Source organism: Antechinus flavipes, chromosome 2 (assembly GCF_016432865.1).
Source record: "Antechinus flavipes isolate AdamAnt ecotype Samford, QLD, Australia chromosome 2, AdamAnt_v2, whole genome shotgun sequence".
NCBI lineage: Eukaryota > Metazoa > Chordata > Mammalia > Dasyuromorphia > Dasyuridae > Antechinus > Antechinus flavipes.
Genome location: NC_067399.1, coordinates 17,773,590 through 17,790,239, shown reverse-complemented (window position 1 = coordinate 17,790,239; position 16,650 = coordinate 17,773,590). Strand labels below are relative to the sequence as shown.

Genomic DNA, 16,650 nt, shown 5'->3' with positions numbered 1-16,650 from the left:
CTCTGCTTTTTGGGCTTTGCCTCTTCTGGTTGTGATTATGATAAGACTGGCTATGATGGGTGCTTTATTTTTTTTTCTTTAGTGTTTTATTTTTTTTCTAATTACATGTAAAGATAGTTTTCGACATTCATATTTAAAATATTTTGAACTTCAAATTCCATGGAACATATGCCATGATTTCATTAATGGGGGCAAGTCATAGATCATCCTCAAAGACCTTTGTGTTCCAGTAACTTAATGGATTACTCGAATTTTCTCCTTTCCCTTCCCAATTTCATATATACATATATGTATATATGTGTGTGTGTGTGTATATATATATATATATATATATATATATATATATATTTCATTTCTTCATTCATATTTTTAAGGAGGCAATTGGGATTGTGTGACCTGCCTAACACAACTAATAGTTAATAATATTCATCTTTAAAAGATTTTGAACTTCAAATTTTCCTCCTTCCTTATCCCTCAAGACAATAAGCAATCCAAAATAGCTTATACATGCACAGTCATATTAAACATATTCCCAAATTAGTCACGTTGTGAAAGAAGAATTGGAGCAAAAGGGGGAAAATCATGAGAAAGAAAAAACAACACAAAAAAAGAAAATAGTATGCTTTGATCTGCATTCAGACTCCTTAGTTCTTTCTCTAGATGTGGATAGCATTTTCCATCATGAGTTTTTTGGAATTGTGTTGAATCACTGCCTTGTTGAGAATAAGTCTATTATTGTTGATCATCACATAACCTTGCTATTGCAGTGTACGATGATCTCCTGGTTCTGCTCACTTCATTCAGCATCAGTTCGTGTAGGTCCTTCCAGGCTCTTCTGAAATCTACTTGCTCATCTTTTCTGATAGACCATTTATTCCATTCCAGTCCATAGCATATTCCTCCATTTGTAATTGAGGAGCACATGATGGGTGCTTCTGAGCAGCTATCCCCTTCCTGAAGGGTCTTTCTCATGCAGAAGTATCTGACCATACCATCTCTCCCCCTCTTTTTCCAGAATGCTGGGACTCGACCTCGTGGTTCGAGATGAGAATGGAAACATTTTGGATCCCGATGAGACCAGCACCATTGCCCTGTTCAGAGCCCATGAAGTGGCCTCCCAGCGGATTGAAGAAAGGATCCAAGAAGAAAAGGTACAGCCCCTGAGATGGGACGGAGGCTTTACCCACACCCAAGTCCCCTCCATGTTGTTGATTCTAAAGCTGGCAAAGCATCATGAATGGCTCAATATTATGCAACCAGAGATAATCAAAGCAAATCCTCTTAGTAGATCAGCAAATTAAAGGGGAATGATAATAAACATTTATGCAGCTCTTTAAAATAAATCTTTACATGGATGATCATTTTAAAATTTTCACAATGATCCTGGGAAATAGGTGCTACAATAATCACTATTTAACTGGGGAATGGGGAAACTGAGACTGACAGGGGTTTGTCCACTATTTGCTATGAAAGAAGCAGGCATTCTTATCCCCACTTTCTGGATGAATTCAGTGACCTCCTCCCAATCAGTTTGGAGAAGGATTTGTACTCAGGTCTTCCTTCCTAAGTTAAATTCAGCTTCTCTCCTGCTCTCAGTCCATCCTCCAGAATCTGGATTTGCGAGGCCAGTCAATCTTCAACACGATGCACACCTACTGCCTCTATGTCAACTTCAAGAACTTTGTCTGCAACATTGGGGAGGACGCTGAGCTGCTTATGGCCCTCTATGACCCAGATCAGTCCAGATTTATCAGGTAACATGCAAATCTGAAACCCTTCTCATGCACCCCATCTATACCCAAAATCCAACGGCCATAATCTGACTTCAACCTGAAGATAGGGAGGGAAGGAGGGAGGGAGTAGGGAAGAAGAAAGAAGGAAGGAAGGAAGGAAGGAAGGAAGGAAGGAAGGAAGGAAGGAAGGAAGGAAGGAAGGAAGGAAGGAAGGAAGGAAAGAAGGAAAGAAGGAGGGAGGGAGACAGGGAAGGAGGGAAATAGAGAAGGAAGGAGACAGGGAAGGAAGGGAGAATGGGAGGAAAGAAGAAATGGAGGATGGGAGGAAAGAAGGAAAGAAACATGGAGAAAAAAGGAGGGAGGGAGGAAGGGAGAAGGAAAGGAAGAGAGGATGAAAAAAGAAAAAGGAAGAAGGAAAGGAGGATGAGAGAAGGAAAGGAAGAAGGAAGGGAAGATGCAAGGGAGGAAGGAAGGAAGGAAAAAAGGAAGGAAGGAAAGAAGGAAGGAAGGAAGGAAGGAAGTAAGGAGGGAGGAAGGAAGGAAGGAGGAAAGGAGGGATAGAGGGAGGGAAGGAAGGAGGTAAGGAGGGAGGAAAAATAGGGGAGACTAAGGGAGGGAGAGAAGATAATAAGGGAGGGAATGAAAATGGGGAGAGCAAAGAGGGAGGCAGAGGGGAAAGGAGGGAGGATTATTAAGTATCAGGCACTGTTCTAAGTTAAGCATAGAAATACAAGCTAAAAGAAAGTAATTCTCTACCCTCTAGGTTCTTACATCTTAAAGACCACACACAGAAGGAGGGGTAAATGGTTTTGAACTACAAAAAGTAAGAAAAAGGCCTTGGAGGAGTATGACTCCTGGCCACTTTGGCCCACTCCATAAAATGGAGACTCCAAATAGGGAAGGATGATAAGTCTTGCAGGAATATATTTTAGGGTAAAAAACCACAAGGATGCTTGGCCCTTCCGGGATTATTCAGCTGCAGACACCTAATTAAAACCCAGAAAATCAGGAATAGGGCCAGAATAAAGGAAAGCTTTTATTAAAAGTCCTACTCTTAGCAGATACTATGAAAAGCCCTAGACTACTACAACCACCACTTCCACTATCATTACTATTGTTACTACTACTACCACTACCACCATTATTACTGTTAATATTACTATTGTTACTGCTGCTATTATTGTTACTGCTACTAAAAATAACTAAAATTTTAAAATTTAAGGTCAATAACATGCTTTATCTACATTATTTCATTTGATCCTCTTGGTAACCCTAGGAGGTAGATCCGATTATTCTCCTCACTTTACAGGTAAGAAAACTGAGGCAAATAGAGATTATCAAGATCACACAGCTACTATGTACCTGAAGTCAGGCTTGAACCCAGATTTTCCTGACTTTTATGGTCCAACTATTTTATACTTTCTTGCAAAGACAAGGGAAGCAGTTTTTGCCCTCAAAAAAACTTATATTCTTTGAGTAAACAATCTGAACATATATATTTATAGAAAAAACATACAGCCAGTGAGTGGAAGGATGTGGTGTTTTTCTTCTTTAATATAATAATATGAAGGTTCTTTCTGGGAGAAAGCAGGTTTCTTGGGGAGGTTTTCTGGAGGCAGCCTTAGTTGCAGTTGAAAGTAATAATCACCTCAAAACACAGCCAGGTGATAAAATGTAAATGTTTATTTTCTCCTTCCAAAATAGCCCGATTACTTTTCTTAGAGGCCTATCTCTCTCCTTGGTTCTAAGAGCTCCTGCAGATTGTCCCTTGCTTCTGCCTCTGCTTTCTTCAGCCTCCAGCCAGCACCTCCTTGCCTGGGCAGCTTTCTGGAGAGCCTTTCAGACCAGCTTGGTCTCAGTGGGGGAAGTGCAGAAGCCCAGCCACTACAGTGGTGTGAAGTGAATCTGGTTGAGCCTCCGAGAGAGGGCTTCTCCTGAACTGACTTGACGCTCCCCTCTCACGTCTTTTCAGCTGAACTCTCCCAGAGAGGCTCTGTCTGTTTCTTATATATGATCTCCTCTGAGAGAGAGTGGGATTATGGATTTCTCCCAGAGTGCTCTCTGGCCCTGAGAGCTGCAAGGAGGAGTGAATTCGGATATCTCACACTAAACCCTGAAATCTCCCAAACGTGTGAACTCCAATGAGTAAAGGTGTGAACACAAGCACTGTTTCTCAGTTCCATTTAGTACTTTGTTTCTTCTGGCCTATAACATCTCCTTGTAGGATCAGATCAATCATATTGAACCATGCTAAATTAGATAATTATTGTCTCTATCAACTCTAATGACTTAACAGTTTGTAAAGATTCCAACAGAAGGATATTGGAGGAGCAAGACCATTGGCATCGCCTTATATCTCCAATCTCCTTGGGGAAGGCAGCAGTTAATTAAGAAAGATGATGATTTTGTTCCTGCCTACTAGGTGTGCCAGTGATTCCCATGCCAGCCTGTACAGAGCCTGGCATTTTGGACCTTCCCAGACATTTCCCTGATGACATCTTTTATTTCTCTTTTTAATATCACCAGTGAGAACTATCTGATTCGCTGGGGCAGCAATGGGATGCCTAAGGAGATCGAGAAGCTCAATAATCTTCAGGCTGTCTTTACTGTGAGTCTCACCCCTGTTTTCTTGTCTGTTTCCACCTTCATTTATTTTTTCTTTAGGTGCCATGTATTCCCAGCAAAACATATTCCATGATTTCATCAATAGGAGCAAGTTCATCCTGAAAGACTTTTGTCCTCCAGTAACTTGATGGACCACTTGAATTCTCTCCTTTCCCCTCCCAATAATGTATATATTTCATGTATTCATTCATATTTTTAAGGAGGCATTTGGGATTGGCTGACCTGTCAAATACAAGTAATAAGTATATGAGACCAAATTCAAACCCGGGTTTTCTTGACACCGGGGCTGGCGATCTATCCAATGTACCACCCAGCTGCCCTCATTCGCTTATTTTTGAGCTGTAGACAAGTTTGTCTTTCATATTCTCTTTTGAAATAAAGCTGTTGCTATTTATTTTTGTATCATAATCATTTCTGAATATCCTCCTTATTCAATCAATCGATCAATCATTAAACACCTACTATGTGTCAGCCACTGTGTTAAGCATTGGGAATATAGAAAGAAGCAAATGACAGTGCCTTCCCTCAAGGAGCTTGCAATCTAAATCTAAATCAGATATTTGTAAACAAGCTCAATAGAGGATAAAGAGGAAATAATTAACAGAGAAATGAAGAGGATTTGGGAAAAGCTTCTTGTAGAAGGAAGGATTTGGGTTGGGACTTAACGGAGGTCAGGGAGATCAGTAGCTGTCATGGATGAGGGAGAGTGTTCCAAGCATAGGAGATGGCCAGAAAAAAGAGGTGGACCTGAGAGATGGACTGTCTTGTTTAGGAGATGGCCAAGAGAACAGTGAATCTGGATTGAGAAAATATGCTGGGGAGGAAGGTGTAAGCAGGAGAGATAAATAGGTTATAAAGGGCCTTGAATGCCGAGCAGAACATTTTGTCTGTGATCTTAGAGGCAATAGGGAGCCACAGTGGTTGATTGAGTAGAAATGGAGTGTTGGAGATGTTGGAATCCTTACAAACTATGGAGGACACGGTCAGATCTGAGGTTTAGGAAAATCACCTAAGTGGCTAAAAGGAGAATGGATTGGAATGGGGAGAGATGAGAGGCAGGTAGGCCACCCAGCAACTATTACAGTGATCCGGGCATGAAATAATGAGCGTAGCACGCCCAATGTGCCTTCCTTTGTAGAAAAAGAAAAAAAGTTAAGTTCTATCCACTCAATAGATTGCCCATGAGTGTATGCAACGTTACACACCCATGGTCTCCCACCTTTCCAACTCCTCAATGCCAATAGAATTCACTGGCTATTCTTTTACTACAAAGCTGACCCTTCTTGTTGGTTAAACTCGATAACTATTGACATGTGTCCCCTAGAATTATTTAAGGTGATGATGGAGAGGGAGGAGCTGTTAGCACTGAGTACCTCCCCAGGCCTCCGTGCTGGATTTTCCCTGAAACCCCCCGCTCTTTTTTTAATATCTAAATCAAGGTGTTTGTACCATACTCGAACCTTTCGGGTCTACCCGGTTCCTAGATTCATCCATTACTGTTCAAGTCAGTTCAGGGGCTGGGGAGACCGAAATATTCTTCCTCGCATCATTGCTTCCTACCAGCTACAACTAGCGATTCGTCCACTCCTAGAGGACGTTCGGAAGGTTAGCCACGTTAAGTGCCTTCCCTCCATTCCCAGGGTCAGTAGGAAATGGAGACTGTGTCCAAACCTAGAGTTTCTACATCCAACGGCAAGTTGCCTCCTTATACTTAACAAATAAAACTAAAACTATCCCAGATAAAGAAACATGGGGGAGAATGCGTTGGGGGACTGTGACATATATAATGGGCAATTGGGTTTCCTAATAACTAGAGCTCCTAGAATCAGGTTTTATCTGTGATTTCGGTTTTGTGTAGAGAGATAGTAGGGAGTAGGGGTGGGAAATTCTTTTTATTGTGTGCATAAAGCTCTCCATTCTGGTCCCAGCAGGTTCTCTATGGGGGGGGCGGGGGGAGGAGTAGGTGTGGAAGAAATCATTCATTTCAGTTCAGAAGCAGAGGCAACGTCATGCCGCGGAAAGAAGAAATGATCTGGAGGGAGAAATTGAAAGAAGGATCCCAGCTCTGGGGCCGGGTGGGACCTCAGGGATCATTTCATCCAAACACCTCATTTAGCAGATAAGAAAAGTGAAGTCTGGGAAGCCATGTGGCCCACAGGAGCTCCCTCAGCACTTCCAAGCTATGTCCCAGGGTTCTAAGCAGGGCCTTTCTGAGGCACAGTTGGGGAAGATGAAGGGAGAGAACCAAAGTCCAAGTCGCTGGACCCCTCTGCCCCTCCTGCCCTGACCCAGATCTCCTCTGTCCCCCAGGATCTCAGCAGCACCGACCTTATCCGGCCCAAGATCAGCCTCGTGTGCCAGATCGTCCGGGTGGGCCACATGGAGCTGAAGGAGGGAAAGAAGCACACCTGTGGCCTCCGCAGGCCTTTTGGGGTGGCAGGTATGAAGCTGGGCTCTGGAAGAAAGGGACAGAAAGGTTCCAGCCGCAGGTCTTGGCGGAACCACTTGGGACGGTCCTCATTGCTTCCTGTGTGTTATTCCCAGGAATCCTCCCTTATACTAAAGAGTGAAAAGAGAAAGAAAAAGTGTGGAAACAAAGTCACTCACCCAAGCTAGCAGACATTCCAACCAATCTGACAGTAAATACACTGTCCCTCTCCCACAGTCCATTTCTCTAATGAGAAGGGCAGAAACGCCCCTCTTTCCCTGTTTCTGGCCAGGCTCTATCCCATCTTCCCAGTAGAGCTGAGTCCCCAAGGACTTCACTGTCATGTGCTCTTGAAGTTTCTCCCCAGTCTTTTGTAGCTCTGGAGTTAGAAGAGGTCTCACAGTCAAATCAGATCAGCTTTTATTTTCTGCTGTGTGCCCCGAGAGGTAGATATGGCAGGAAGAGTTAGAGATCACAGAGATCATCGAGTCCATTGATTATATTTATATAAATATAAATTTGTATTTATATCTCATTTATATAAAAATTAATTTTGATTAAGAGCTTGTTTTTACATTACCTATGTATCCTTTTTCCCACTCCTTCCCTGAGAGCTCACAGAGAAAATAAAAACGAGTAAGAATTTTTTAAATTTTACATAACTAACCATCACATCAGGAAAAATGGGGGGCAACATTACATGTGGGAAAATAGCAACATTCCACACCCATTGCCCCCCACTTTTGAAAAAGGAGGAAGTGTCTTGACATATCTCTCTTTTGGGACCAAGCATGGTCATTATACTTTTGCAGCTTTGCCTCGGTTATTTGTGATTGTTCTATCCATTCACAATGTTGTAGTCATTTTCCATATGGACTTTCTCTTTCTCTTTTCTTCACTCTGCACAACTCAGTCCCTTTTATTCTTACATGTGAAGAAACTCAGACCAAAAGGTAAGATGGCTTGTCCAAGATAGGTCTTGATACTATACAACAGATATATCCCTTGTATATTAGTAATGACTGTATGCATGTTTCATAATTGTTTAATTCTTTAGTTATGGAACAAATTGATCTGAGTTTATGTAAATAATAAGCAGTTAACTGGACTATTGACAAGGCAGCCTATTTTCTCAGCTCAGTTTCCTGTAGTCAGTTATTAGTTCTTCAGTGGGCATTTTTTTGTCTTAAAATGGTATAGATAGAGAGACAGACTGACTTATATACACACACATACAAGGAAAATACCTACATGTATGGACATCTAAGGAACATGTGCATATATGTGAAATCTGAACTTGTATATATATTATAAATCATATATGCTTGAGATATATGATGAGCATATATATATATGTGTGTGATATAGATATAGATATAGATATACACACACACACTATAGTTGTATTTATCCATATATATATATATGTCCATATCCATATATATGATGCACACATTCTGTTTAGGGGATTTTTCAACATCTAATTCTACATTTTAAGAAGCTGATTTCATTTTTGTGCGCGACAGATTTCCTTGATCAGAGAACACTGATTTCATTCATCAATTATCATTGATAGACTTCCCTATTAATATTGCTTCCAAGAATGTTCCTTGTCATAGATGATTTCACGAGATCCTACCTCCACAAAATGCCTGACCCGGCACTCAGCTCGTGTTGACGAGTACCTCGTGCTGACTCGCTGCTCTAGCGCTTAATGAGACAGCATCTGCTGCTCCATTGTCCTGGTCACGTACAGTTTGAAGCCCCAAGTGTTTGCTTCCATTGTTCATTGTGATCAGGCAGCTGGACTCACACAAGTGTTCCATGGAAGGAGACATTGGTGGGAGAAGGGGCAGGTGCTTCAGGATGTCTGCAGTCTGCTGCAGAGTAAGATTAGTCAACTAAGAAGATGGTGGTATAATGGTGGGAGCCTTCAGTATGGCACCTGAAAAGCTTTTGCTTAAAATATTCCATTTGGGCCATTGGGTTTCCTAATAACTAGAGGAAACTTCTTAGTTTTGTCTAATTCATTTATTTTGAGTTTCTATTTCAAATCCTGCCACCAGCTCTTCTATTTATGTGATCTTGGGCAAGCCACTTAATTATTTTCCCAAAGCCTGAGTTTCCTCATCTGTAAAATCAGGGCTGTTGGACCAGATGATCTTTGAAGCTCCTTCTAGCTCTAAATAGATGATAATATGAAATCTTTTCAACGAGATTTATAGGTAAGATGACCAGCACATTCCCTTTCTAGAGGTATCATAGTATAAGCAGTAGAGAGCATGCTGGATAGACTTGATCTCAGAGGCAGAACTAGATTTGGGTCGAGCTAGTGACCCATAGTGTCTTTGGAACTAATCACTTAACCTCTCAAAGCCCCGGGCAATTCTCTGATGTCAGTCAATGTTGATGGAGAGAGCTCCTTACACTAATGAAATCAGAGGTTGAGACCCAAAGATATTTCCCTTCCATTTCAAATATGCTGTAACACTATGAAGCTCAAACTTTCTGATAGCAAAACACTGAAAGGATTGTGCTTCTAGCATTAATAATAATAATAATATCATCTTATATCATTTTAAATTTGTAAAATTATTTGTAATAATTCATTAGATTTTATTATCTTCCCCATTTGAGAAATTCAGAAACTGAGGCAATTGAGGTTGTGACCTGTCCAGGTCCTAAATCCCTGGGCCAGCACTCTCTGCCATTCTACCTCGCTGCCTCTATCAATCTGTGAGAAAGGGCTTGCCCCATACTTTACTGTAAAATATGGCTGCAAATCCCATTATTAACGAAACAAAAGGGGAAATCTTGAAGCCAAGTATCTTTCCTCTCTGATGTTGTGTGTCTGGGAGGAGGGGAGGGGAATGGATGAGATCATTTTCCACAGTATTAATGGAGACATGAAGCAATTAGTCTCGCTAATTGCCCTTATCTCTTTCTTAGTGATGGATATTACCGATATCATACACGGGAAGGTTGACGATGAAGAAAAACAACATTTCATTCCCTTTCAGCAGTAAGTACTTTGGCACGGCTCCCGGCCCGACAAGGGCCCTGTCTTAGCCCTTCAGTCACTGAACCGGTGGCCTGTGCTTCTTCCGTGGAGGTGGGCAGCCCTTAATCAGGCCAGATAGGAAACATCTCCTCAGAGTTGAAAGGGATCCCACAGGAGATTCGAACCAATGTCTTCCCAAGACTGAAATCCCGTCTACTGCAGCACCGAGAAGTGACTGTCAGTTCTGCTCAAAGTCTTCCAGTCAGGCAGTCAATATGCATTTAATACATTTCCCTCTGGAGAATAGAAACAAAGAAAGTCATTTTCTACCCTGCTTTATTATGTTACAAAGTGCTTTAATTCATTTTTTTGTCTTTATATCTTCTTCTGTCTCCTTCCCCTTCCCTCTTCATAGAGAACTCTTGATTTAACAAGCTCTTTTTTTTTTTTAACAGAGTGAAATGAGTTATAAAGGTAAAAAGTCAACAACACTAATAAGTACATCCCCTAAATCTGTAAATCTATGCAGCATTCCCCATGGCTGCACCTTCCACCTCTCCAAACTAATGGAGGCGGGGTCTTCTCTTAGCTCTTCTTCAACAAGCATTTATTAAGCGCTCACTGTGTGAACAAAGAAAGGCAAAGGAGTTCAGATGATGGGGATTCACTCATTATCTGTCCTCAAGTCTGGGCAAAGCTCTCTGGTTTGGTGGATCTCTGTAATCCGTGGTAAAAATGGTAAATGAATAAATAGCTGAATAGTATAATATAAGGCTCTCACTCTTCAAAATGATGTAGCAATGTGGGAAAGACTTGGAACCAGGGCTTCTTAAGGTTCCCCCTTCCTAGGTGATCGTGGAGAGATTCTGAGGAATCTATAAGCTTGGTTCAAAAAAAGGAAAAAAGGGTCTGAGAAAGGGTCCATAGGTTTTGCAAAGCTCCTAAAGGGATCCACGGCATCCTCAGAAGGTTATGCTTAAATTAGAAAATGCAAAAAGTAATTTATGTTGTCTCCTCAATCCTGATCCTGCTTCTTTGTGAAGAGGATGAGCTAATTGTTAGTCAATGAGCAGTTATTATGCTCCTGATGTGTACGAGGTACTTGGGGAAGGTTTTTAACTGATCTTAGCTTCCTTATAAAACAAAGGTAGTAATTGTGTCTTATAGAGGAAGCAGCTCTGGGTTGAAAGTCTTTTTGGCCAAAAGTACCTTTTTGGCACCGGTCTAGGCACAGGAGATACAAAGACAGAATTAAATATTCATCCTCAAGGCAGAGAATTAGGCCAATAAGCATCTATTAAGCACCTACTATGTGTCCAGTATTGTGCTCACTAAATACAGAAGATACAAAGAGAAGCAATGACATGGTCCCTGCCCTTGAGGGGCTCCCAATCTAAAGGGGAAGAGATAATATGCAGGCAACCACATACAAGCAAGTTGTAGACAATCAATGGAGGGAATCACAAATTGGGCAAAACATGAAATTGCCCTAAAGTTCCCGTCCAATATTTAACACCTTTAATGGTGTGACAACTGGCAAAGTTTGTTTTATGTCACTAGATTTGTTTGTTATTCTTCCCCAGTTAATTTGTGTGGGAATAATGGGTTAATAATGTATGGGTACAATGGCACACAGAGTGGATTTCAGCCTTAGCTCCTTGCTGAGAATAAGACACTATAAGAATATATAAGATAACATAATGTAATACAGTATAACATTATTTAGTATGATATTATATAACATGATATAGTGTAGCATGATACAACATAATATAACATAACATAGTATAATATCATATAACCATATAATATGGTATAACCTAACTTAGTATAATATAACAACAGTATAATGTAGTCTAACAGTTTACACATAAGATAATATAGTATGATATAATATAATTAATATGATATAATGTGACATTTTAACTAATGAGTAGTATCCATTTATTCAGGTATTTGCCCTAGAATTATAGGAGAGAATCTTCACTCTTAGGGGTCAGAGAATGAGGGAAGTAAAAAGGTTATAGACAGTAATCCATGGTGTAGTTTGCAGTTTCCAGTTTTCCAAAGCCAAACTTTCACCAGTGAACAAGAATACGTGTCCTGGCTGTCTTTTCACAGTCTTTGCAGGGCTCAAAGCTGCACAGTATTTGCTAATGGCAGAAGCAAAAACCACTCTTTAAGCCAGGGAGGACCCCACAATACCAAAGGGTATTGACTCTGAAGACAAGGGACCTGGGTTCAAATCCCACTCTGATACAATCTCTGTGATCTTAACTTCCCGACATCTCAGCTTCCTCATCTGTAAATTGAGGGCTTTGGATTAGACCACTCTCCAATTCCTTTCTGGCTCCAATTTTTTGGTCCCATGATGCCGTGTATATGACGTTTCGTGTGATTTGAAGGGAGGAAGAAGATGCTTATTTAGAAGGGAGGCAGACATATTGTGCTAAGCGCTTTACAGCTTTTACAATTGTATCGTCTCCCTCCCCGGTAGAATACATACTGCTAAAACCCCGGGGCCCAGCCGGCTGCCTGTGGCAGCATTTAATATAGCTTTGTTGAATCCAATGGAATTGAATATTGGATTTGGATTCAGAATTCCCACTTGTTGCTCAATTCTTTGTCTTTCACAATCCATTAATAAGCATTTATGAAGCACCTTCTGTGTGTAAGGCAGTTCGTTCAAGTTTTCTGGCCCAGTTTCTTGCTACCTGTGGGAGCTTGGGCAGCCAAGGCTTTCTGTGGAGTCCCTAAGAGGAGAGGATGAGCCGAATGACCTCGGGAGTCCCAGTCTCATTTCTGGGAGGGACCCCTTGCAGGAGCCCGGCTTTCACCCGTGAGGTGGGGGAGCGACGCCCCCACCATCCCTTTGCCTCGGTGTTGGTTTTTCTGCCTGCCTGGTTCTGAGCCAGACATTCTCCAGCGGGGATGACTTTCTCCTCTGTGTCATAATGCAGCCATTGAAGTTCTGGGGAGCTCGGCCCTAATCTGATTACCGCTCGCTCTGCTCCCAGCGGCCACTGCAAATTGTTCACTGGGCAAATTGCAGTCTCTGGCATTTAACCCGCTGACATTTTTGGCAGCAGCCCTCAAAACACGCCACAGAAGCCCTACTGGCTGCTGGCCTGGGAGAGGGTCTCTGGGTGCTTCTGCCAGCCCCTGGAAGCTTTGAAAAGGCCTTGTTCTCGGGGCCTGCTTGAGATGAGCACATTTTTGTGAATACCCAAAGGTTTGTTTCTTCCTCTGTAGTCAGACCTCAGCTTTGAGCCCTGCAAAGACAGTCGGCGGGCAGGAAAACAAAGCCTCTGGTGGAGGCCAGAAGCTGTCAAAGCATATTGGGCTGATGGGCCAGGGCACTCTGGCTCTTAGAGGCCAATGGGAAGAGGGGCATCTCTGAGTGCCCTATTAGCTCTTCAGCCTGACGTGATAATTAAAGTGAAGCTGTTTGCAGGCTCTTCCAGCTGGGTTGATGTCCCGTTCCCAATTGTAGCAGCTGATGGAGGAGAGAGGGGAAGGTTGTCATGTAAGGGATACAGGGAATATGAGAACAGCATTCCAAACTCAAGAGAACCCATGATTATCTGCTGCTTCCTAGCTGGCTGACCTTGGACAAGTCCCTCTGATGCTCTGAGACTCAGTTTTCCAATTTTGTAAAATGGGGAGGGGTTGGGAGGCTGCATCTCTTTTATGTCCATTCCACACACAGGCGTTCTAAGTTCTAAGTCTGCCCCCTGCTCTGGCGTTCTGCATTTTTAGATTCTCTACAGCTCTGGCATTCTATCTAAGTTCCCTCTCAGTTCTGACAGTCTATGCTTTACGGTCTCTCTTAACTTTGATGTTCTGTATTCTAAGATCATAGTATTCAGTGTTCTAAGATCCTTCCCAGATCTGACATTCAGCTTCCTTGATCATCCTATGGGCCCTCCAAACTGCAATGTATTCTAAGTTTGATGGCCATGTAGACGGTATGATGGACAAAAGATAGAGTTCACATTTAGCTGATTTTGGTTTGAAGCCATCTTCAGGCCCAGGCTACCTGAACGGGGCTGGTTGTCCCCTTCTTCATGTTCTACTTTACTTAGCATGGTCCCTAGTGAGCACTGGATAAATGATTGTTGACTTGTCCAGGGACAAATCATTTAGCTCCTCTATGTTCCGTTTTCCTTGTCTATAAAATAGACATATTAACCTCTAATGTTCCCATCATCCTTTGTTGTCCCCTTTGATATTCTATTTCCTAAGGTCCCTTCTCTAACACTAATATGCTCTATTCTATTTTTGGTATTCTGGTTTCTAAGTTCCCTCCTATCATTAGCATTTTTGTATTAAGAGCTTTTTGATATCTGACATTCTATTTTTTAATATTCCTCCTCCTTTAATGATTTCCTAATTTTTTATTTCATTTCTTTATTTTTAAATAATAGCTTTTTATTTTCAAAATATATGCAAAGATTAGTTTCAACATTCACCCTTGCAAAACCTTGTGTTCCAAATTTTTTCCTCCCTTCCTTTTCCCACTTCCTCCCCTAGACAGCAAGTAATCTATGTTAAACATGTGCAGTTCTTCTGTTCATATTTCTACATTTATCATGCTACACAAGAAAATTAGATCAAAAAGGATCTTTCCCCCTAACCTGCCCACTGCCACAGCCCCAGCTCTGATGGTCTGTATTCTATGTGCTAAGGTTCCTTCTGCTACCCTCATTCTTTGTTTTTCTGAATTCAGTCTGAATTCAGGCTTTTCTGAACAGTTTCTGCCTGTAACACTGCGTTATTGCAAAAAACAGTTAATTCTGCAAAGTTGACCCCTCAAGGGGTGGGGGTGTACAAGAAATTACAAGAAGATGAGTATCCTTGGTGGGAGAGGGAATGGGTGTGACCACATTTGTGTTTCCACAAGTTCTCAGGGGAACCAGGTCTGGATCAGGTCGTACTCTGGAGTCATTCTTCCCTGACTTCTTCCCCTCCTTGTTGTTCTGTTTCTCAGGATTGCTATGGAAACCTACATCCGACAGAGACAACTTATCATGTCACCGCTGATAACCTCCCATGTGATTGGGGAGAATGAGCCCCTCACATCGGTCCTAAATAAAGTGATTGCAGCCAAGGAAGTGAATCATAAAGGACAAGGTACCAGAATGTAGGAGACTGGGCAGGGTGGGGTGGGAAGGGGATGGTGCTTTCAGAACTGCAACCTCAGATCCGTCCCTCTTTAATACGTTGACTTTTTTTTTTTTCAAAGAACAAGTTATTCTGAATAATAACTATTCATGTCTTAGCAAATGCCTGATGGCAAATGAGATTCCATTGGTAGTTAAAAGCCTCTCACCTTCAGGAATTAACTCAAAACTTTTTCATAGAACCCCTTTATACTCTGAAAAATTATTTTGGATCCCAATTTATTTATATGGTTTATAACTCTTGATATTTATTAGATTAGAAATTAAAATCTTAATATTATCATGAAAATCATTTTGACCTCATCAACTTTCTGAATGGGTCTTGGGTCACCTAGCTGCCCCTCCTGGCTTCTTGAAGAATGTGCCATTGATTCCCATCCTCTAGGAGTTTCCACTAAACTAGAGAGCTCACTCCAGCTAAGACTGGAGAGGGTTTTACCAGATTGGCTACCCAGCAGAATGTTGTTAGCCATTACAGCCCTCAAAGGCCATCTCTCAAATCTCTGAGGGACAATGTGGTAGAGAGAATTAGAATTAGAATTAGAATTAGTGTACATGGAATTAGAAAGACCAGGTCAAATCTCACTTTAGGTACTTACTTAATACCTGAACAAGATTCCTTGTCCAAAAAAAAAAAAAAAAGTCTCAGTTTCCTCATATGTAAAATATAATTGAACTAAATATCTGTTACCCCATGAGTATTCTGAAAGATAAGTTGTGATCTACAACAACAGGAAGAGTCCCTAACCTGACAAAATTACTTATTCTGAAATATCTGTGCCGATGCCTACAAGAGGATCGTTCAGTCCAAAAATTGAGGGGACTGGGGCCATTGATATGCTCAAAACGGAGGCAAGCATAAGCTTGATTGATCTTATATTTTAAAGTTGACAATAAATTTAACTTCCCAAATACAAAAAGAGAGAAACAGAGTTAAACAGCAGTTATTCTGAAAAAGATCTTGGGATGTTAATGAAGCATGAGTTTAATGTGAATCAGCCAAGCGATGAGCAGTACAAAAATAACTAATGAAATCTACTTTACAAATGAAGAAACTGAGATCCAGAGTAAGTGACTTTTTTCATATCACATAACTGATATCCCAGGAAGGATATGAACCCATAACTTTCTGATTGTTCCCTATGTTTGACCATATACATTTATGGATCTGTAAGACAGGAGGGAGAGTGATCTCCCTTTTTGGAAATCCTGAATCTCAAAACAGAGCCATAACTAGGGTGAGGCACCTAGGACTTTGCTCCAAAATTTAGAGCACTTGGAATATCTACAATAGATAGAAACCACTGAAAATCTAGTTAGCAAGTCTCATTTAGAATTAAAATAGAAATCTTCCTAAACTCATGATGAACTCATCCTTTATGCTGTCCAGTACTGCTTCCTTTGCTGGATGTATCTTTCCAAAAGAAATCACTGGAGGTGTACTCTACTCATGATTTGCTTTCACTGCCCAAATATTGTGTTCCAAGTAGATTTCTTTCAAAAATCTTCTACCTCTAACTTTATTTTATAAAGTTTATTTAAGGAAGCCAAGATGGCAGAGTAGAGAAAGCCCTTAGCTAAACTCTATCTGACATCCAATGCAAAAATAAAAGGCAAATAGTGAGCCTTTGAACCCCAGAATGATGTAGGACCTGGCCACACCCACCCAGCACTGGAGGA

General features: G+C 41.3%; 1 protein-coding gene across 1 annotated transcript in view; it reads left to right on the top strand.

Moving 5' to 3' along the window:
* Positions 1 to 16,650, top strand: part of DOCK5 (dedicator of cytokinesis 5) — a 238,954-nt gene that overhangs the window by 112,611 nt on the left and 109,693 nt on the right. The window contains exons 7-12 of the mRNA XM_051974162.1: positions 1,016 to 1,151; positions 1,597 to 1,754; positions 4,260 to 4,341; positions 6,669 to 6,798; positions 9,736 to 9,808; positions 14,778 to 14,920. Coding sequence (XP_051830122.1) covers positions 1,016 to 1,151; positions 1,597 to 1,754; positions 4,260 to 4,341; positions 6,669 to 6,798; positions 9,736 to 9,808; positions 14,778 to 14,920 — 722 coding nt within the window. The remainder of the gene's footprint in view (positions 1 to 1,015; positions 1,152 to 1,596; positions 1,755 to 4,259; positions 4,342 to 6,668; positions 6,799 to 9,735; positions 9,809 to 14,777; positions 14,921 to 16,650) is intronic.